The sequence below is a fragment of the Syngnathoides biaculeatus genome, chromosome 9 (genome assembly GCF_019802595.1).
Source record: "Syngnathoides biaculeatus isolate LvHL_M chromosome 9, ASM1980259v1, whole genome shotgun sequence".
Taxonomy (NCBI): domain Eukaryota; kingdom Metazoa; phylum Chordata; class Actinopteri; order Syngnathiformes; family Syngnathidae; genus Syngnathoides; species Syngnathoides biaculeatus.
In genome coordinates this window covers 19,242,897-19,266,591 of record NC_084648.1, presented here as the reverse complement: position 1 = coordinate 19,266,591, position 23,695 = coordinate 19,242,897, and the positions used below count along the sequence as shown (strand labels likewise).

The 23,695-nt window shown below is 46.9% G+C and overlaps 1 protein-coding gene across 4 annotated transcripts in view; it reads left to right on the top strand.

Moving 5' to 3' along the window:
* The window catches only part of mast1a (microtubule associated serine/threonine kinase 1a), a 79,043-nt gene that overhangs the window by 32,441 nt on the left and 22,907 nt on the right, over positions 1–23,695 (top strand). For all 4 annotated transcript variants that reach the window (XM_061829379.1, XM_061829378.1, XM_061829377.1 and 1 more), the window contains 7 exons: positions 12,758–12,846; positions 13,749–13,824; positions 14,062–14,134; positions 18,074–18,234; positions 20,275–20,350; positions 22,505–22,714; positions 22,776–22,877. In XM_061829379.1, coding sequence (XP_061685363.1) covers positions 18,125–18,234; positions 20,275–20,350; positions 22,505–22,714; positions 22,776–22,877 — 498 coding nt within the window. In that variant the 5' untranslated portion in view covers positions 12,758–12,846; positions 13,749–13,824; positions 14,062–14,134; positions 18,074–18,124. The remainder of the gene's footprint in view (positions 1–12,757; positions 12,847–13,748; positions 13,825–14,061; positions 14,135–18,073; positions 18,235–20,274; positions 20,351–22,504; positions 22,715–22,775; positions 22,878–23,695) is intronic.

The window sequence follows — 23,695 nt, the reverse complement described above, 5'->3', positions numbered from 1 at the left end:
TACAATTGAAGATGTTATTCATTCAGTCCGCGTTCACATAAGCCGCTCGGGAAGCGCGGCTGCCATTCCGCGCCTACGGCCCTTCCGATCTCCACCCAACGTCGGACCGCGTGCGATGACGTCAGCTCGAGCGTCCCTGCGGTCGCGGGGCGTGCGCTCACCTTCCGCACCGTCCCGCGCCAGAAATGGCTCACGAGATCTTTTCATATTCACAAAGCTCTGATCTCATCAACCTATTAATTCATGTTCAATTCATCTCTTGGCTAATGAGTAAAATATTGATGCCCACCAGGCGTTTCATTCATAAAAAAAAAAAAGCGCCACCCTGCTTTTCTTGTGCCAGGAAGTCAAACAGTACAAAATGAACACATGCGCAACCCCCCCCCCAACCCCCCCCCCCCCCCCGCCCTGTCCTGTCTGTCCGTCCTCAAATTAGTCTCCGCTCGGCTGCTCCGTCATGTCTCCACCGCCCCCCTCCTCTCTCCCTCACACTCTCTCTCTCTTGCATCCTTACGTCTCGCTCTCTCGTCTCCTCGGTGGTGTTTGGACCCCCCACCCCCCCTCCGCCCTCCCTTACCCCTTTGCTGCCCTCTCTCTCCCCCGTCTGTCGATCTCCCCCCTTGCTCATATCCTCCCGGCTCAGCACACACAAACCTTCCCTGGTCCTAAGACGGGATGCAGCCCTCGCGCTTTTAACTCTCGTCTCTCGCCCGACCCGCCTCTCCGCGTCGCCCGCTCGCGATGTGTGCCGAATCGTCTCGTGGGTCGTAGCGGTTGCCTCTTGACGTGCGGGCGTTCGGAGGCTGAGCCGCGGCTCACGTTCACCTGCCAACAGCAGCCTCTGCCGCTAGCGACATGTTTCGACGGACAAAAAGGTAACGGATGACGCGTCCATCGCTCTTGTTAGCGTTTAGCTTGCTGTGTGAAACTGTGTGTGTGTGTGTGTGTGTGTGAGGGGTGGTGGTGGTGGGGGGGGGGCAATGTTATTTTCGGGTGATATTTCCATTGTCCCTGCCAGCTATCGTGCAGTCTCACAGTTGTCTCCGTTTAGCTCCGGCAATATGCTGCTGTGCGTGCGTTTGTTTTGACATGCCCGGTTGCACGTGCCTCTGTGTGATGAACATATTACAGTATGAAATAATAACGTACGGACAGCAACAACAATTTGAATGCATCATAGTCAAGGTGTGGTTCCTCTCCTTTCTATTTGTGCACAGGTTTTAAATAAAGGACCACACACAAGAGCGACGATCCCTTTGGATGTCGAAATCCAACAACACTGATTAAAGTCGGTTTAAAAAAATGAGGAGAAAATTTGTGAAATGATGTTATTGTAGTAAAATGATCCGCCAAGAGAGCAGGGAGATTATGATAACACAGAGTAGCAAGCTTTAAAAAACGAAAAACTCACCGTAAGATGAGTCGTAACCAGAAATCGAAAAGGACGCTTGAAGCAAGTGAAATTCTCTTACGAGAATAAAATATATTGGCAAACAACTTTTCCTTTGATCAAACTCTATTTATTGTTGGTTCTATTGTAATTTTTGCAGTGATATGAATGGGATTTAGGTTCAAGGTCAAGGGTCACATCGCGACGGAGCGTCAAGGTCGAGGGGCGCGGCCAAGATGCGGAAGTAGGCCAAGAAAGTGTGCCCGCCCGAGCGGGGAGGTGCGTTCGCGTTTGCGTCCGCTTCGTGAAGTGGAGTGGAGGCATTCTTGGCAGCGTCCAGCTCGCGCTTGCGTTGCGGAGAGCCGACAGCGGGCAGAGCAGCGCCGAGTGTGCCGTCTGCCTGGCACCGGTCCCGTCTTTTTTTTTTTTTCTTCCCCCTCTCCCTCGACGCCACTCGCTATTTTCTTCCCTCTTCTCCCTGCGTCTCTTTTGTTGTTGTCATCTTTGGTTTCTGTCCCTCAAGTCCGCCATCTGTCGCGAGAGAAGGTCCACTTTGTGTGCGCTGACCAGTATTGTTCTTTCTTCCACAAAGCATCCAGTTCATGGGGAACAGCGGCACCATCTCAAGCAGGGCGCACACGTGCTTCTTTTTCCATTGTTTTTATCTTATAAACCCAATTTTTTAATTCCGAGACGCCTCAAACATGACAGCGGTAAAATCGTCATGGAGATGACCAACAGTAGCACACATGCTAATTGTTAGCTCATTTTAGCATCAAGGAAGGCAGAGGTTTTGTGTTGGCTCGGTGGTCTGATGCCATGTCAGCCTTTACAAGATCACAACATTTGAGTTTCATTCATACATTTTTTTTTTTGTTTGTTTTGCAGCGTGCAATTAGCAGCGGTGTAAAATTGCATCGTACTGGCAGCTGTTTTTGATTTTACGATTCATTTACAGACACGTAGGGGTCAGAATGTTAGAAACACATCTCAGTATAATTGCAGTACAGTTCTGCACCAAATAATATTCATATTATTATAGTCCCCCCCCCCCCACTCTCCTAAAGGGATTGCGTCAGGAAGGGCGTCCGGTGTAAAAACTGTGCCGAACAAATATGAGCGTTCATCTCAGATGACACGCTGTGGCGACCCCTAACGGGACAAGCCGAAAGAAACTTCTTCTTCTAATTAATGTTGCATGTTTTTGGAATGTGGAAGGAAACCGGAGAAAGAAAGAAAAAGAAAGAAAAGTGTTGCATCAAAGATAATTATTTTTTTTTTTTTATTGGAACCGAAATATTTGTTGAACAATTATAAACATGCCGGCCCAGTGGCTCAGCATTGGCCTCACTGTTCTGAGGTTCAATCCCGGATCCGCCTGTGTGGAGTTTGCATGTTCTTCCTGTGCCTGCGTGGGTTTTCTCAGGGTGGGCACTCCGGTTTCCTCCCACACCCCAAAAACATGCAACATTAATCGGACACTCAATTGCCCCTAGGTGCGAGTGATTCCGAGGGCGAATGGCTGTTTGTCTCGATGTGCCCTACGATTGTCTGGCGACCAGTTCAGGGTGTACCCCGCCTCCTGCCCGTTGACAGCTGGGATAGGCTCCAGCGCTCCTGCGACCCTCGTGAGGATAAGCGGCAAATGAAAATAGATGGATGGATGAAGTATAAACATTTGAGGAAGTTGTGACAGTATTTTCCCGCTGATGTTATGGTATTGAAAAGATAATATTTTCCCGGGTCACATTGGGTTTTTGGTTCCCTTGCATTTGAGTCACAGTACATTTTTTCATTTTTTTTAATGCACCACTGAGGTGTGCCTAAAGTTGCGGCCGTCGAGTGTGTAAAAGAAAAATGTTGCTTTGGAGCTGCTTTCAGCTCCCCAAGTGAGCACATCACAGAGAAGAGATGAGAGGTAACGGAAAGACGGGCGACAGATGGTGGACTTCAGGGGCAGAAATGCGGAGGAAAGGAAACAACAACGCGAGCAGGCCACAACGACAAAAAAAGTGAATCGCACAGCGGAGGAAAAATGAGGCGCGCAGCCCCCTGCCCGGCTTATGCTGCTAAATAAAGGCTTTTATTGGCCGATTCAAACGTGCACTTGCGGACAATCACCGAGGAAATGATGGTCCCGTTCTTCCGGATCATCGCGTGTGTATTTGTGAGCGGGTGCGTGCGTGCACGGAATTGCATGCCAGTCCCGTGGCTGGCAAGGCATTGCGGAGCTTGGCCAAATTGTCTCGTCACCCTGCTTGAAAGGGGATTAGCGCACTCAATACGGTTCACCACAGGGCCACCGCCAATGTCTGCACACAAATCTCATCTGAAGCCGTTTTACGGCTGCTCACACATTTTAGTTCGGGCTAACATCGCCGTCCCGAAAGAGCGTAATAAGGACGTTTTCTTGGCTGCTGGTGGGATAATGTTGCGCGCGCACTGCCAAACAAGCTTAGGTAAAAGGTAGAGCATAAAAAAAAGCAAAACGGAGCAAACAACAGAGAGGACGAGAGCTAGCCAAAGACAAGAGTGAGGTGGGATGAAAGGCGCTGGCCGAGGTTAACTGGATCCAGGACGATGGCTTTCAAGTCTTTCAGTCTGTCTGCTCGTCTGGAAGAATCCTTCCCCGAGTTTGAAGGCCGATATCAAAAGGGGATATGTATCACGTGGTGTCGCACCAATTGATGTCTGCGAAAGGACCTTTTTGTTGTTGTTATGGGGTTGCGTTGCAGCAGTGTTGGCAATATCGACGTTGTCGTTGTGGGTCACTACGAAAGACGTAAAGAGCTACCGAAGAATACAGAACGTCTCATCACGTTGCTGCACCGTTTGTGTTCGAATAGAGTGTTATAACGCAGCCACATAGATGCTTAACATTGCCTTTGTTAGCATTAGCCTCAAGGATGTAGACTAAAGTTTAAGCTATGTGGTTGGTTGACTATTTCTGGAAAAACGCAGTCCGCGTGTTTGGAAGGTATTTTTTGTAGTCTTTTAGCCGATTTAGCATTTTTGTTAACAACAGCAGCAAAGTGTTGTTTTGATTGTTCTTTGTTAAAAAAAAAAAACGCGTTGACCATGATTTGTATTTTTTTTTTTTAGACTAATGTAGACAAGTACATGTTGTACACGCCATGCATGTTTACCGTATATTACGTGGCCCTTCTCTCAAAAAAAGAAGAAGGCGCAGCCAAGCGCAGCATCAAACACGGAAAGCGTTTCCCGGCTTCCGCCGGTGTTGTTTGTTCCGTGACGGCGCCATCTGTTGTTGACTGGTGTTCCGGCTGACCCCGACCGTCACACGCGCTCTTTCCCTTTGATCGTTTCACGCCGAGACACGTGCCGTGCAGATGCCGGCGCGCTTCGTTATTTGCTCCTGTGGAATTTTTTGGCAACTTGATACTTGTCATGTTTTTTTTTTTGTTGTTTTTTTGGTGTGTGTAAGGTATTGAGTTATTTTTTTTCTACTCAATTAAACCGTTGCTCACTTCATTTGTTTTTTTTACCACATTAACAATATCTACTGTATTGATGATTATCCATCCATTCATCCATTTTCTTAGCCGCTTATCCTCACAAGGGTCACGGGGAGCGCTGGAGCCTATCCCAGCTGTCAACGGGCAGGAGGCGGGTGGGGCACACCCTGAACTGGTTGCCAGCCAATCGCAGGGCACGTAGAGACAATCACACCTAGGGGCAATTTATCCATCCATCCATCCATTTTCTCCACTGCTTATCCTCACGGGGGTCGCTGGGCGTGCTGGAGCCTATCCCAGCTGTCAACGGGCAGGAGGCGGGTGGGGCACACCCTGAACTGGTTGCCAGCCAACCGCAGGGCACAAGGAGACAAACAGTCACACTCACAATCACACCTAGAGGCAATTTAGAGGGTCCAATTAATGTTGCATGTTTTTGGGGATGTGGGAGGAGACCGGAGTGCCCGGAGAAAAGCCACAACAGCACGGGGAGAACATCCAAACGATCGAACCCGGGACCTCAGAACTATGAGGCCAACGCTTTCCAGCTGAAGCACCGTGCCGCCTATTTATGATTAATGTAATGCATATCGTTTCGAAGATAAGAACATTTCTAAGTGACCCCTAACTTTGAAAGAGTGGTATAGGAACCATTATTTTTTACTATGATTGTGGTGTCTCTACAAAACTGGATGTTTGTTTTTTTTATTTTTTTTGTCACTTGCTTGAAGCAACTTTTTCCAAATTGATTTTCAACAAATAGTCCAGTGCGACCACTCCAAACACAGTTTTCAAAACGGTCTTTTCGTCCGTAATATATATTCGCAGCTGAACATCCACTTCTGCATTCGTTCCATGAGGAAATTGTGTCCAATCGCGGCGGGCGTTGCATATTTAGCGAGAGGAGAGACAGATTGATCCTCTGAAGCGGTCCCATTTGATGGTTTTTGTTTCCGGCCGCTTCCCGAAGCCGTAAACGTGCGCTCGCCTTTAAAAGGGTCCGAAGGGACCGACGGGCAGAGAACGAGGCGAAAAGGGAGACGTCACCTGACAGGAAGTGTGTCCGAATGGATCGATGGCATAACCGTCAGCAAGTGTGCGTTGTCCTCTGCGCCCGGTGAGTCAGCACACATCATCTCCGGGACTTGACTCTTTCCGTTTCCTTTCAGGGTCTTGTTTTAATCCACTTGAATTTGCCAGTTATGTCCAGTCTTAATTTACCTTTTGGCTCCTTCTACTTTTTCTCTTCTGAGAGTGAAAGTGCTCTCGAATGACTTGCAAGTGATAGACATTTGAAAAATGGTCAGTCATGCCCGCGGATATAAAGTTACGGGTGTGTGTGTTCTGTTTGTAATTATGAGTGTATCCCTTTAAGAGCGGAGGGGGGTGGTGTCAGCTAAATCAGGAAGTAGAAATGGGCTGAGCAAAGACCGTGCGCTTCCGTGTTAAAAGAAATAATTTAAGAAAGGCTGTGATTCACTGCGCTGGATCGGTTTTCGTGTGCGCCGAGAGCGTGCGACAAGTGCGCAATTGCGCAGTGGCGCAGCTTCGAGGGAACATCGGTCAAGGCTACACAAAATAAGCGACGTCTTTCAATTCCTTTGGATTTCTACTCGAAACAAATTTTACGCGTGTGATTTTTCATGTGCAGATTTGCGAGTGCGATGGCGATGCCCGTCAAATCACAGTGACTGGAAAGATAATAATGTTCATTAAGGCTGTAAAATAAAATGCGCTTATTGTTCCCTCACATACACACACAAAAAAATCGAATTACAATTGTAATTATTATTTTTTTGCTCCCATTTGCTTATAAAAAAAAAATCAAATGTCAACTGTAGTATTCAAAACAAGTTTGCTTAGGACCCTCCAAGAGCTTGCTATATTTCTCCTAATATTAAAAATATTTATTTCTAGAAATGTGTCCCCCAACCATTAACATGCAACAACTCTGCAGTGACGGAGATGAATAATCTTTCAAATTTACAAATAAATGGTTTTTTTTCTTGGAAATATAACAAATGTAAATGCAAACATGTCCCTTCATGTGTTTCTGTATATTTTCAGCTTTGAAGCGCGCGCAAAATACTTTTCAACACGTCGATAAATCGCTGCTTTCGCATCATATTATCAATGTCAACCATTTCTTTCGCAACATTCAGCACGATTGATTCCTCGATTCCATTGCAGTGGCCTCGATTCTTCTCGTGCGTCAAAAGAATTCCACTCGTCTTGACCGTTCCCAAGCTGTACTTTTACTTGTCGGGAAGGCGTCTGAAAAGTCGATGACCCGGCAGGAGCTTTCGTAAAGTAGCTGCTCAAGTGTTTTACGATCGTGTTGTGAGTGCGAGCAGCGCAAGTCAGCGAGAGCGCGCTTTAAGTTACGGAAGCCGCAAAGGCCCCCCCCAAAAAAAAAAAAAAAAAGACGGACTGAAGCCCGGATTGGTTGCCAGTCAACGGGCGGATCGAGAGGCGGAAAAGCTTTTGTACGTCTTCAGAACGAGGAATGTGTCAAGGAGATTTCACGCGACACGAAGGTATCAATTGATTACTCGCTCAAATAATTATCAAGGAATTCTATTGATGTGTGGAGAATTGATTGTTCGGAAATGATTTGCGGCAACGGGCGGAGGTGCTCATGATTCAGCCTCGACTCGTGACGGGCGACGTGTGCCAAGTTACACAATAGCCTTCTGCATGCGGCAGAAAACAGCAGCTTTACAGTTGCCTCCGGCTGTCGTGTGGCTTGCGGTCAACACGTATCGTGATACGTGCCGATACAGTAACCTCCCCAGTATATTTGCAGTTCACCCTTCCTTTTCTTAGTATGAATTGGTGTCAAGGAGGTATGTGGAAGAACCGGCTTTGTTTCCCAGCGAGGGTTTAGTTCATCAATTTAGCCTGGGTTATTAGTGGAAGTTACATTGATTCTTGGAAGCATCTCCTTATAGGCACACGTTACTTTAACGCCCCAAGATGGCGCAGAAGCCATGGATAACAACAAAGTAGTAATTGGTCTCAAAGATGTATGTTGAAGTGATGCATCCTGTTAGTTTTTTTTTTTTTTTGTCAGGGAGCAGCTAAGTTTAACCTGGGTTGTTAGTGGAAATTTCAGAGAGTTTTCACTAGATATATTTTTGGTGGTTCAGCTGGTAGAGCGTTGGCCTCACGGTTTTGAGGACCCGGGTTCAATCCCGGCCCTCCCCCTGTGTGGATTTTTCACGTTCTCCCCGTGCCTGCGTGGGTTTTTTCCGGGCACGCCGGTCCCCCCCCCCCCCCCCATTCAATTGGACACTCTAAATTGCCCCTAGGTGTGATTGTGAGTGCGGCTGTTTGTCTCCATGTGCCCTGCGATTGGCTGGCAGACCAGTTCAGGGTGTACCCCGTTGACAGCTGGGATAGGCTCCAGCACTCCCCGCGACCCTTGTGAGGATACGCGGCTAAGAAGATGGATGGGTAATTTTTGCGCTGCTAAAATCAAATCATCTGTCAGGCAATTTTTTTCAGGGTCATGTAAGATGAGTTTGAAATGGTAGTTTAGGGTTTAACTATTAATGCAGACAATTGAAAAAAGTACCACACAGGTCATTCCCTCGATTGCTCGAAGGGCTTCGCGGTCCCCGTCCTCCCCCGATTACTGTGAAGATAAATCTTTTTTTTCTATCTGGGATCAATCTTTATTTTACTTGGGGATAAGCGTGTGTTTGTATTTCAGATGAGGCATTTAAAAATGTACGGATTACTCTGCCCCCAGTTAAATTCGGGCACGGCGTCTGTTAGCGGTCAAGATGCTAAATACGGCGCAGTAAATTGGGATTATTTTGGGTCAGTATAACGCAGTTAACGTGAGTGTTATTTTTTTGTTTTGTTTTTGTTTTTTTTTCCCACCGGCCTTTGTACATTGGCGGTCACGTCCGCCGGAGACACCGGCGGCCCGTCGCCAGCTCGGTGCCCGCAGGGGAGCTAAATTGCTCGTGGCAGCCTCTGCACGAATCATTAGCGCAGACTTAATCGCTGACCTTGCTAGCGCGCGCTAGCCGCTGGATCGGGGGCACCCCCGTCCCAATGAAGGCCGTCGCATCGTTTCATATTTACATTACATGACACCCGTATCCCTGGTTACTGGGTACTCATTCTTGGGAATAAATAATATGAAATACATACATATATCTCATGTGTTTAGCATTTAAAAAAAAAAAAAACCCACAGGAAAGCACTCTGCCCAAGGCCAATCCTCCTAATTTTGACATTTTTTTTTCCAGAAAGTAATGATTAAAATACACATCGATGATGACAATTTTCACCTCGCTTTGGCCAAAGTTTGAAGTTGCTAAAAAGATTGCAAAGTTCTTGCACGTATATAATTTATATTTGAATTATTACTCAGGTATATTTCAACAGCTTTCTCACTTTTTAATTCCACATTTAACTCGAGTCACTCATTCCGTAAATTGCTTGGGATATATCGTAATCGCTTATTGCATTGCTAACAATTAGCTTAGCTTAGCCTAGCCATGTAGCAACCTATGGATAAAATATGTACTTCCGTACATGGCGGCCATGCCTCAACACCTCCTCCTTCAATTGGTCTGTTTTTTTTTTTTGTTCCCCCCGCTTGTGTGCGTGAGGAGCATTCTTTTTCAGCTACATGCAAGTTTGGCCACGCTCAATGGCGCTCTTTCTTTCTACCTGACGGCACGAGTGGCCACGGCGCTCGTCCTCTGCCCCGCAAAGACGCTGAGCCCGCATGACGGATGGCCCAATGGATTATGATGGATTATATGAGCACGTTAAACAAACGCACGCACACACAGACGTTGTCGTCCCTGCGCAGTCGCCGGCTTGTCTCTGCAGGATGACGTGACATTTTGAAATTCATCTCAATTTCTCACCGTGTGAGGACAAGACGGAGTTTGCCGTCTCCGGTTTGAACTTGACACGTTTGACGGTTCCCCCCCCCTCCCCCTCCCCCTCCCCCTCCTCCTCCTCCTTCCTCTGACGTCCTCTCCTCATCTTCCATCTTGGTCAATTATTCACACATAAAGAAAATGAACCGAATTGCAGGTGTGAATGGAATTGCGTAACGCAAACGTGACGTTGGGGTCTTTTGTTTTTACGTTTCGTCGTCTGGTTGTGAATTTGTTCCCACGGTCTTGAAAACGGGCCGCCAACGGACGTCGCGTCCGCATTCACTTTGACCTTCGTGATTTTGCTTATGAAATGGATTGTTTGTCTTAAACCTTTTAACGCGCACTCTCACAAAGCCGCTTCTGCGTCACCTTCACCGCGGCGGCGCCGCTGAATGTCGGCGTTGAGGGCAAGACCTGCGCTTGAAAAAGGGCAGCACAAGTCATTACTGCAGAAATGTGTTTCTGGTCTCTTCTTCCTTTGTTTGTCGACAATATTATGAGATTGAAAGTATCCGTGGAGTGTGTGCCAAAGTGCACGTTTGTTACCCACAGACTGAGGTGGTTTCAAACCAGCATCTGATTTCATTTCCATCCATCTCTTATACTCATAAGGGTTGATCCCTCTGAGCTGCGTAACTGCGCATTTGCGCACTTGTCGCACACTCAGCGCATATGAAAGCCGATCCGGCGCAGTGAACCACAGACTCCCCCTTTTCTTCTTTTTCTTTCGGCTTGTCCCGTTAGGGGTCGCCACCCACAACTAACACCCACTGTCCTCCCTCACAACATCCATCAACCCTTTTTTTGGTCTTCTACATCATGGCCGGCCTCACCGCTGTTTTATAAACTTTTCCCCTTCATCCTAGCGGTGACTCTCCTGTCACATAGTACACCAGACACCTTCCGCCAACTATTCCATCCCGCTTGGACCCGTTTCTTCACATTTATTTTTTTTTAAACACGGCAACAGGCGGTTCTAACAACCAGCTGCTCCTCGGCCACACGGGGCCACACGCTTTACTTCCTCGTTTACCTGACACCGCCCCCCTGTGCTCTTAAAGCGGTACACTCATAATTACAAACACCGCCCACCACCGGTGCTCTAGTTAGCTACACAGTCTGGCCGACGTGAACAAAGAAAAACAGACGGGGATGTCTTTGTAGGTTTAAAAAAAAAAAAAAAAAAAAAGAAACAATGTTGGAAGTGACGTTTCAAGTTTATGGTTCATAGTTGAATTAGTTTGAATTTGTTGACATTTTCATTGTAAGTTTGCAAAAAAACTAATAAAATTGTTCTTAAAACTGTCCTGATGGGAATGTAAATGCTATAATCGTAATCTTTGAATGAGCCACGTCACTTCAATGGATGGCACTGGTCTGACCAAAGTGCATGCGGTATGTCTGACGTTGCTCACAGTGTCAAACGGAGCGTTCACGGGCTTGGTGTGTTTGCTCAGACGTGTAAAAAAATTAGAGTGAACATTGGAGCCTATCTCAGCTATCTTCGAGTCGGAGGTGGGGTCCATTCACCGTGAACCAGTTGCTAGCCAATGGCGGGGCACACAGAAACAAACAACCAGTTGCACTCACATTCACGGCTATAGGCAATTAAGTTTAGCCTGGGTGGTTAGTGGAAGTTTCAGAGTTTTCACCACACATATACAGTATTTTTTTTTTCGCCGCTAAAATCACATAATCCGTCAGGGTCCCTAACCGCACGTTAGAGACTCTGGATTTCATGGGAAGACGAGATTGTTTCCATCCCTTTGCTGTCGTTAGGTCCGCCGACCTCTCTTGGGCCAAGCATCTCATCGCATCTCACGGCACACCACCGAGCAAAAACCTCGCCAAAAGTACGCGTTGCACGTGAAATTGTAGAAATGACGAGAAAAACTACGTCGGAATGAGTCACAGCCACTTGTTGATTCCCGTCGACGAGACGGCTGATGAATCAGCAGTCGAGAACGCACGGGAGAGTCGAGCCTGACGGCTTCAGAATTTCAACGGTCAGCAAATGCAGATTCGCGTTTATGAAATGCGAAGGTGGAATGCAAAATAATTGCGTGTTTATATTGGCAGCAATGGCGCGGGGGGGGGGACGACAGGCGGAGTCTCCTCATATTTTTTTGTCTCGGTCTGGTTCCCCATCCTCCGCTTCCACTCGCATCATCCGAACGAAGCTGGCGGCACCGCTACCAAGTCGCCCGTCTCCAGCTAATGCGTTTCACCTCAATATTTCAGTATGCCGCCGCCGCTGCTGCGTTCTGCAAGTCTGAACACGTGCCCCCACCCCACCCCACCCCACCCCACCCCTTGGCTGGAGCCGCAGAGGCGTAGCGCCGCTGACGAAATCCCGTTTGGGGTTTTTGCTGCCTCGCTGCGCTCCAGCAAACAAGACTGACAAAGAAGTAGAGATGAAGGAGGAGAACGCGTGGGCGGGCTTCCAGACTGCGGGACTCGGATCAGAAAAGATTCAGACTTTGCGTCTTGTTTGAAATAGATTTGGAAACGTGTCCTTTCTTGCACTTCCCGACCCAGCAGCTGTGGCGCGGGCTGATCCAACATTCGCTTTAAGTTGGGTCGTTGAACAAAAGGTGACGTTGAACACGTCTCACTTTCGATTGATTGAAGACTCCGAATTGTCCCTAGGTGTGCGCGCGGCTGCACATTTAATGCTTTTAGCCCGCGATTGCGATCCAGCACTAATGAGGACAAATTGCTTGGATTATGGCCCTGGCAAAACTGCGCTTGTGGTGCGGAAGGTTCTTGAAATGGACGGTCAGACACACGCCGGCGCCGAGAAAGTCTTCCGCCCTTCGATTATTTCCTTCGGTTCTGACGGCCGCGTTCGCCGATACTTTCATTATCTGGTGCAAATCACGACAAAAGCCGAGGAGATGCGCTTTACTCATCACGTTTTCGCCTTCATCTGTAAGTATTGGACCACGGCACTGAGTGATCGGCTGTGATTTGTGTTGCAGCTGCCGGACGAGCAACAGGAAAAGTCTCATCCTGACCAGCACGTCCCCCACCCTGCCCAGGCCTCACTCGCCGCTGCCCGGGCACATCGGTCAGTATCGAAAACCGGAGTAGGCCGCCTCATTAGGTCGCCGTGGCAACATCGGCGATGCTGTCGCCCTCATTACGAGCCGTCCCGTTGATTCTCGAGATGTTGTGTGGTTTTGTTTTTCTTTTTTTTTTTTTAGAAAATACGGTCTCGTCCCCCCTCCGCCATTTTGTCTGGCTAATGCTTGTCTGTGCTTGTGCGCCGGGAGTTCTTTTCGCATATTTCGCCTTCCTTTTTGAGACATTGTCGGCCCAAAAGAAGAAAGCTGTGTCTTTTAGCAATGCTTCTGCGGCCAAAAATAATCCATTACCATGGAAACGAAGCTCGAGATCATAAAAAGGGGAATCCGACTTAAGTTCAGTCGCTCCTGTAGGAACCGATCTCAGTCCTAGACCGAGGACTCCCTGTACAATTACAGAATGGAGCCATCTATCACATTCCCAAACAATGTTTGGTATTTGGAATAATAATGCAACAGTAATCTTTTTACGACCTTTGACCTCTTTTGACGACCGCATACCCGCAGTTAGACAAATTGTATAACGAGGAGTTTGTTCGGGTTCTCCGCAGACAGATCGGCTTCGCGCTCGACTCTGTCACGTTTCCTCACGGAAGCTGTCGACTTATTGTGAGTCGGGCTTTTCCCCAGCTTCTCCCCGACAGATTCGCGCCCTTGGAAATAAATAACTTTCATATTTCAGACGGCTCCCTCGGGTGCGGCGAGTGTGGATCAAACTTGGTGAAAGTAAGAAAGTCAGACGAGGGCCAGTTCTGAAAATCCGCTTCTACCAAACGTGCTCCAAGTGGCCTCAATTAATATGCTAATTTCTTTTTTTTTTTTTTTTTGAATGATTTGGTCCAGAAATTCTGTAATCGTTAATTTCTGTCTTTTTGCACGTCAACAGGAAGCAGCCCACTGGACAGTCCACGCAATTTCTCACCGAGTGGCCCCGCCCACTTCTCTTTTGCCTCGGCAAGGAGGTTTGGATGCCTTTTTTCTGTCTTTTTTTTTTTTTTATGCGAAGGGTGAATAGTGTGAAATTGTTGATGGGATTAATTTCACATGCACAGCGGAACAGGAGGCAATAATGCACGCTCACACGCAAAACGTCTTTCATGTCATGCGTGCGCGCATTACGACCATTTAAACGGATAAAGAAAAAGACTTTCCAGCACATGTTGTGATTCTTGCCGCCGCTCGTTCTTTGTCTCCCTCAGGCCCGACGGTCGTAGATGGTCGCTGGCTTCGCTGCCGTCCTCGGGATATGGCACCAATACGCCAAGTTCGACGGTGAGTTACTCAAAAGAGCATTTAAAAAAAAACACATTTATATTTCAAATGACTCGACGCGGGCGGCACGGTGCCTAAGCGGTTAGCGTGGCTGCTTTGCTGTTCTTGGTTTCTGGGGTGGAATCTCAACTCTGGCCTCCCTTTGCGGACTTGAAGACTAAATTGTGCTTCAGCTTGTAAAAGTGTATTATTTGGAAATATTGTATTGATCATTCATCTGTTATTGATCAACCCGTTATTTAAAGTTATTGTGAGGCACAGTGGAAAAACTAGTTAGCGCGTTGGCCTCACAGTTCTGAGGTCCCGGGTTCAATCCCGGCGCGATGGTCTGAGCGCTCCCGTTGCTGAAAAGTCTCCTTGTGATTAATGCGCATGAGCATATGTTAATGGGTTAGTATTAGCTTATAACGTATGTTAGCTCCCTCTATGTAGACGAAGGGGAACTATGAGACCGGGTGAATTCCCAGTAAGCGTCTGCTACGTACCCAGAGTTCCCCTGTTAGCAGCGCATGCGCATTCATCACAAGGAGACTTTTCAGCACGGGGGGGAGCGCTCAGACCGTCACACCCGTGTGGAGTTTGCATGTTCTCCCCGTGCCTGCGTGGGTTTTCTACGGGCACTCCGGTTTCCTCCCACATCCCAAAAACATGCAACATTAATTGGACCTTCTAAATTGCCCCAAGGTGTGATTGTGAGTGTGGCTGTTTGTCTCCATGTGCCCTGCGATTGGCTGGCGACCAGTTCAGGGTCTACCCCGCCTCCTCCCTGATGGCGGCCCTCGTGAGGATAAGTGGCTCAGTAAATGGATCTATGGAGGAATTAACAAATACAAACAAATGAATAAATACATTTTTATTGAGCTGTTTCAGGGGAAAATGGCTAGCTACATGAATGCAATAAATCACTCTTGCTTCTGTAAATGTTCGGTGGGCCGCGTTAAAGAATGGAACGGGCCACATCTGGCGTGCGTACCGCACTTTTCCTATCCTTCCCTTAAGCAAAATGTGCTGGCCTCCATTTCCTTCTGGCAAACTGTATTATTTTTTTTTTTTCCTTCATCCCATGTTAAACATATTTTGTGCCCCGCGCATGAATATTTATCTGCGAGCCGTTTGTTTGCATACATTTTCACGCTTGAAATCAATCGGAGCGGCGCCGTCGGTCCGATCACGCTCTGAAGTCGCCTGCTCCGCTCGCGCTTTTGAAAGGATTTCACGCCCCACGAGCATCCGAGCGGCGCGCTCACACGCGCCCGCGAAACACAAAAGAGTGTGCAAAACTTAAAAATACCTCATCAGTCGCCAGGAAATGATTGACCCCATTTGTCTGCGCGCCGCGGCTCGGTCGTCTCGGAAAAGAAAAAAAACGAAAAGGAAAATAAAGTGGAGCACAGATAATTGAAATGAATTGCGCCTCGCAGTCACAACGTGTTCCATTAAAGCGCTTGCGCACACCTCGCTGTGTTCCCGCTGCCGCGGATCGTTAACGAGGCGAGGCGGGCGGCACGGAGGTGATTACGAAACCATTTATTTATTTTTAAATAGCCATTTTTTGGTGTAAATCATCAGAGTGGCGAGACTGTATAAACGGCGTACCGCAAACTTGCAGTCTCCACGTGCCGGTGCGCCTCCAGCTTGATTCGTGCCGGCCTGCCGGAGCCGTCACTCGGCCTGTCAGCTTCAGCTTCAGCCTCGGCCTCGCGTGTTGATCGGACGAAAAGCGGGAGCGCGCTGGTGTGCGTCCTCTTGAAATACACAAACGCAATGCATTCCCACTTTGAAAATGTTCTGCCACTTTTAAACATTCTTTGGGAAACACAAGAATGTTTTACTGTAAATTTTGGACATGTATTATATCAACATACAATCGCAGGGTAGCATTGCATTTTTATTTTTACCTGTAGTTGGTTCCACAAAAAATCAACCGTTTTTGACTATCCGTCCATCCATTTTCTTTTGCTGCTTATCCTCACGAGGGTGACGAGCCTATCCCAGCCGTCAAGGGGCAGGAGGCGAGCTACATCCTGAACTGGTTGCCAGCCAATCGCGGGGCACATGGAGACAAACAGCCGCACTCACAATCACACCTTGGGGCAATTTAGAGTGTCCAATTAATGTTACATGTTTTTTGGATGCGGGAGGAAACCGGAGATCCCGGAGAAAACCCACGCAGGCACGAAGGGAACATGCAAACTCCACACAGGCGGGTCCGGGACTGAACCCGGGTCCTCAGAACTGTGAGGCCAACGCTTTACAAGCTGATCCACCGTGCCCATGTTTGACTAATACTTATCAAAATAATACATTAGCTACATTTGAATATATTCTGATTGTCCAAAACGTCCTAATCGACTTCAGTCAACTGCTCAAAGGTTTCGGGATGTTGCCGTGTAACAGGATTGGATAGCAAACAACGAATCAGAATTGGACCTGCTGTCCGGCTTGTGATCGGATGACAATCGTGGCGCATTTCTCACGCTGTCAGAAAATGGAAAGCGTCAGGAAGACATATTGTGCGACGTGGCGGACTTCGGGTTTCAGGCTGCGAGAGAGGCCACGAGCGAACGTGGAAAAACGCTGTGAGGGGAAAGTATGAATTTGACACAAAATATCGTTGTGAGCGAAGGTGTCTGGTGCGTTATGTGACAGACGAGTCTCTGTAGGATGAAGGGCAAAGTTTATAAAACAGCGGTGAGGCCGGCCACGATGGACGGATTAGAGACGGCGGCACTGAAGAGACAACAGGAAGCAGAAATGACGATGTTGAGGTTCTCGCTCGGAGTGAGCGGGTTGGATAGGATTAGAATTGAGCTCATCAGAGGGAGGGACGGACAAAGTTGGATGTTTTGGAGACGAGGTCCGAGAGTGGAGACTTGGATAGTTTGGACATGTTCAGAGGCGAGAGAGTCTTGAGGATGGAGCTGTCAAGGAAGAGAGAGCGAGAGACAGGAAGACCGAAGAGAAGGTTGATGGATGTCGTGGGGGAGGACATGAGGACAGTCGCGGTGTGAGAGAGGAAGATGCACGAGATGGTCTTAGACGGAAAAAGATGACACGCTGTGGCGACCCCGTACGGGACAAGCCGAAAGGAAAAGAAAAAGAGAGAGAGTTTTCGTGCAAACGAAACATCCAAACTCAGCACAGAAGTGAGATTTGAACCCATCATTCTGACCACTGCGCCCACCACGCTGCCTCATTTTGATGTTAAGTCACCGAATATGAATCAAACCATCTTTGCCCGACTTCCAACTATCGGCGATCAAACGAGAGCAAAAGGTTTGTTTCTGTTCAAAGTGCGCTGCGCGCGTCGTAAGCGGGAGAAGATGAAGGCAACGGCGGAGCGTGTGGGGATGAAAGCGACGCACGAAGGCGGCTCCGCGACGGCTCCCGCCGTCTTTTCCCCAGCGCGCTTCTCCGAATGGACTTCCTGCATTCCCGGTCATTATTTCCCTCTTGAACTTCCAAGCGACTGCGAGCGGCTCCCCCGGCGCAGCAATCAATGCGCGCGCTCAATGCCGAGCGTGACGTCCCGTCGGGAGGTGCGTTCGTTCGGTCTCCTATTGATCCAGGTTGGCGTTTTTCCCGCTGAGCTGGCAAAAAAAAAGCCGCTATCGGCCCCCTGAAGGCAGCGGGCCATTTTTTATTGCACGAGACTGTTTGATTCCTGGCAGAGTTTAACCTTTTGTTGTTGTCTGATGCTTCTCGGTTATTCTCTGTGTTCCTTCACCTCTTTTCCCTTCCCTAGCTTGCGTTGTTGGTGTTTTTTTTTTTTTTTGTTTTTTTTTTTTTTGCAGCCACTCACGACGGCACAGCGCGTACTTTACTTTCCTCCTCCTCGCTCATCCGCTCCCTCATTCGCATCAATTATTATTCGCTTCACAGGCATCAAAGGGCCCGAGAAAATCAGAAGCTACACCAAAGTAATTCTCTCTTTCGCAGTCGTCCAGCTCGTCGCAGGAACGTCTGCACCAGCTGCCCTTCCAGCCCACCATGGACGAGCTGCACTTCCTGTCCAAGCACTTCGGCAGCACCGAGAGCATCACGGACGACGACGGGGGCCGACGCTCGCCGCACGTCCGTCCTCGCTCTCGGAGCCTCAGGTAATATCTCGGCCGCGGGGTGGGGGATCTAAAAAATATCCGTCTGGCAGGTTTCATTGAAAAAACACGGCTGGTGATGACATTTCACTTCACAGCTTGTGTTGGAAGTAATTATGAAGGGCTTTTTTCCCCCCAATGCAGCACGATCTGCAGGACTAAGTGCCGACCGTAACGACAAAAAGTACAAATACAGCAGAACCTCGTTTTAACAAACCCCGATTTGAGACGGATCGGAAATATCGGAAAGTGCGCGTTGGAGAATCGTTTCCAGTCGTCAAAGGTCGACACTGCAATGTGTGGCTCTCGGGGCCACAACGCGACTGGATTCAGGCAACAGATGTACGGCAGCCATGTTGAATGTGGCAACATTTCCAGGCATTGCAATGACGTGGCAGCCATGATGGCCCGAGTCGTGATGAAATGTTAACCTTAAGAGGAATATGGCCACTGATCTTAAAAAAAAAAAGACTGGCTAGCGCATACACATCGAGCGGTGTGTTGATTGGTTGAAGCCAGTTGGCCGCCATCTTGGTACTCCCAAAACGTGTGGAGGACATAGTTCACAGGTTGGATTATGGCGAGGTTTTTCTCAAACTTTGGCATGTAGGATCAAAACCGGACGTGTGAGCGTGACATTTTTTTTCAGTTTTGGTAACATGAAGGATTTTTAATTCAACTTGGTAAGACGAAAAAGGAAAGACATAGAACACTGTGACTAGCAAGAAACCTTGCATATTACCTCGGACCCAATTTCCGTGACATGTTAACTTTTCCTAAAATACGCTGTGAAACAGTATCATCATGACATAGCAAAAAAACTAAGCATTTTTTGTCATAAAACATAAAATTTTAGGTCACTCAGTTTGATATATTTTTGGAAATAATGGGAAAATACATGCTAAATGTATTGTTCATTTGTTGTCTCTGCGAGTACCTTATCATTGTGGGATCTGCGTTGGTATAGAAACAATTACTTTACACTATATATTAGTTTATGATGTGATCTACATTAGATGCGTGTGAGCTGTAATTACGGATTAATTACAGTATGATCATGGGAGGGGGGTGAAATTACCGCAGAATGTCAACCTGTCCGTGCCAATAAAATCAAATTGATCCTGATGGCTTTGTCAGCCCGGTACAGTAGATCCACATCAATATGCACTCAATTTGATGAGATTGTGCACATAATGCGTTGAATCGACTCCAGTGAAAAAAATGTCACACCGAGGCCAACAATTTCATTTTACGACCCCGTGGAGAGGCGAGGGAGGAGCTCACTGTACATTTAAGGGCAGTCCCGAGGAAGAGTAGAAGCACAATTTTCTTGGAATGGTCCCGGCTGATGCCGTCAAAAGGAGCCCGCCCCATTTTATGCTGCACAATTGAGGAAAAAGCGTCTTCTGCTTGCCCCCTCGTGAGGTTGGCGGCCTCCAGAGAGCATCAGCAGCAGCAGCAGCGGCAGCGGCGGCGGCGGCGGGACCTCGTTGTCCAAAAACTACAAGGCGCAACCCCCGCCCCGGATAGCCAAACAACATACGACGACGCGTCGGTGATTATCGCAAGCTCGGCTGGCGTATTAATCTCCTCCTCCGTAATCCTCCGGCAAGCGTCCTTGCTTTTTTTTTTTCCCCGTTTTGTACCTCGACGTGCTTCCTCGTCTCGATTCACATCACGTCAAACTTTCACGTGTTGGCCCACAAGACATCTTTTCATCATCGTGTGCGCTATTGTGCCATTGCACTGTGCGTAGAGTTGAAAAAAAAATTGATTTTTTTCATATTTTGAGGAAATGGAGGAGAAAGTGTTTTTATGCATGAAGGGTTCATTAATTAAAGACATTGTAGTGAATTTGTCAAGCGCATTAATATGTGGACACAATAGATGATATATTTTTATTCATTTATTTATTTTTCAAGTGGGTAAAAAAAAAAACAAAAAAAAAACCCGCCGTGTTCCATTCTGCTCACACCGCCCCGATTTTGTCACGGCGCGACGCGTCTTCCGCTCTGGCACATTGTTGCGTTTGTCTCTCCGCAGCCCGGGGCGCTCGCCGTCCTGCTACGACAACGAAATCGTGATGATGAACCATGTGTACAAGGAGCGCTTCCCCAAGGTCAGTCGCACGCCAAATCAGCTACTGAGAAAGTCTGCGCACCCCTATTTGAGGTTTTTGTGAGGTAAAAAAGGAGACCAGGATAAATCATTTTAAAAATTCATACACATTCATTTGACCTAATGTGAACCTTTTAGATCCATTGTCCGCTGTGCCCTGATTGGCTGCCGCATTAGATGCACCTGAACAGTTTGATGACAGCTAAAACGAGCTTGATCTAAAACTCTGCCTTTAGAAAGATAATAATACTCGGTTTTGACGTCGGTAATATAAATAATCTTACTGTAATCTGCAGTGGTTTACGTCTGTACTTCATGACAGCGCTTTCTAATATTTTTTACCCCTGTCGTGTGTTTGTTTGTTCTCAGCAGCGAATCTTACAAAGGTTTATACAGTGATGCCTGGGTTCTCGAACACAATCCGTTCCAGAAAACGGTTCGAGAAGTGATTTGTTCGAAAACCGAATCGATGTTTCCCATTACAATGAATGGGAAAAAGAAATAATCCGTTCCAAGCCTAAACAATTGGGCTTTTTAAAGCATTTATTTTATCTTTTCCTGATTATAAACTGCATAATAGAAATACGTGTATAGTTTAAATACTTTATATAATAAAATAATTTCCGGGTTTTTTTTCGGCGGCGTGGGAATTCACAACAATGCCCGCCGTGGGTCAGCTGGTCTCTCCGTGTGCAATATGTTGTTTCTGGGTTTTGTTGGGGGCGTTCGAGTACCGATTTTCGTACGATAACTGAAGCAAAAAAAAAAAAAAGTCTAAATTTTCGTTCAAAAATCGATTTGTTCGAAAACGGGGACGTTCGACAACCGAGGCTCGAAATCATTGTCGTGCCTTTCAAACAAGTACAAATGGTTTATTTTTCCCTCACAGACGCATAATGGTATATTTCATATGACAATTAGATGTGACTATATTGTCAACAGGATCATTTATTTTGAAGTCGACAGGTTGTAATGTGACTCCTATAAATGAATAATACGTGAAGTGATTTCCGTTTGACTATTTTTTTTTTTTTTTTTCTTCTGCGGTATGACATTAGTAGGGCCACGTCCTCACTGTGGGCTCACGCAAATCGGTATTCCGGATCCGGCGAGTTCTTCGCTCCTGTCTGTGGACAAACAAATCCACTGTGTCATGTTAATGTCCTGAGGGCTGAAGCTGCAGAAAACAAAGCAAATCAAATCTGCCTGGGAAACGCAAGCACAAAATGGCTTTCAGTTCAAAACTATATAGAAAGATAAAAAAAATAAATAAATAAATACTGAACTGAATATTGAGTTCAAGAACTCATTTTATCCAAATAAATGTGTCGCAGTGGGGTGGAGGTCATTCCAGGAGAGTTTCACGCTGAATAATCCTAAATTGCTTGAAATGCTTCAATTTTAAAACAAACAAAAGTCAAAAAATGTAGCTAAAAATGTGCATAACTGAGTAAATTGGAATATTGTAGAAGGGTTCATTTATTTCACTACCATAATTAAACCATTAAGCAAGCTCATTATATTGAATCATTAAACACATAAGAAAATATTTTCTTCTTCATTTCTACATTCAAAATAATTTTTTTTTTTTAATCATATTTAAATTTATCAATGGACGGTCGATTGGGATTTTCTATTATTTGTAAACAGTATTCGTCAAAATAAATGAAATAATGAAACTGAAATAAAAACGGAATAATTCACTGTGTGCATTTTGTATTTATGGGTGTTTTTCATATTCGATTAATAATGGCCAACACACGTCGGTTTTTTCTACTTTAGCAATATTTTATGCCACCTCAGTTTTATCTGTGTCAATATAAATGATCATAGGTGCTAAAACCGCCACGCTTGAAGTCCCATTTACAAAAAAGTTTTCGATTATTTCATATTCGGCGCCATATTAGGAACGACGATTGTGAGAAAGGAATTTTTGGCAGTGTAATGTAAATGTAATGTGGAAAAAAGATGATAACGACTTACATATTTACCACAGTTTTGTTGATAGAACCCACCGACAAAACAAATAAATGGCGCCATCACGACATAAACACTGAAAACTCCGAATATACGTTCTCGACGCTATTCGAGATTTCTCCTCATCTCTCCAACCGGCCAATGTCCGAGGAATCATCCGCGTGCTGTCGTCCGTTAGGCCACCGCGCAGATGGAGGAGAGGCTAGCAGAGTTCATCCACAACTACTCCCCGGAGAGCGTTCTGCCTCTGGCCGACGGCGTGCTGAGCTTCATCCATCACCAGATCGCCGAGCTGTCCAGAGACTGCCTGACCAAATCGCGAGAGGGCCTCATCACCAGTGTTTACTTCTGCGAGCTTCAGGAAAACCTGGAGAAGCTCCTGCACGACGTGAGTAGGGAAGCCTCGCGGGCGCGCCGACCGACTCAATTTGGACTCGATTCCCCTGCAGGCGTACGAGCGCTCGGAGAGCTCGGAGCTCACCTTCGTCATCGAGCTGGTCAAGAAGCTCTTCATCATCATATCTCGGCCGGCCAGGCTGCTGGAGTGCTTGGTGAGACTTTTCAAGTTCCGGGGAAGGCTTCAGTCAATAAATAGCGTAATTTCCGGCCTTCCGAGCGCACCCGATTATAAGCCTCACCCAGTACATTTGTAAAGGAAATACCATTTGGTACATACATAAGTCACACCTTTGTAAAGGCCGCAAGTGCCCGCATTGAAACACGAGATATTTACAAAGAACGACGGGACGCGGAAAGAGTTTTCAAAGTTTTAATACGCTAGCTTAGCTTAACAAAGCAACAAAACGGTAGCACGAACAGGGCTGGTTTAAAAAAAAAAAAAAAAAAAAACAGCCGCGGGAGCTACACAGTAGCAACACGCTAGCGCGGCGCTAACAGAGCCGGTTAAAAAAAAAAAACATACCGGTAAAAATCACTGAGACACGGCAGCAACACAGCAGCAACACGCTAGCGCAGAGCTAACAGGGCCGGTTCTAAAAAAATATACCGGTAAAAGTCACTTCCTCGGCACATATATTCCACCGGTCTCAGGCTTACCTTTTCCGCTCGAATGCCCTCTTGCGGCCGTTAGGAAAAATGCACAAATTAGCCGCATCACCGCATAAACCGCAGGGTTGAAAGCGTGTGAAAAAAGTCGCGGTTTATCGGCTGGAAATTACGGTAATTGGAAGCCGCAGAGGCTCGGAGAAACAAAAAATTGGGCGTTAGTTGCTATTTGAAGACTGGGTCGTATTTATAGATGTTTGCTTTCTTGTTAAATTTTTGGATTTATGTGCAGACAAAATTTTGACAAAAGTGACCGAGGAAGCACTTTCACGTTATCCGTCAAGAAATAAATTAAACCTCAGAA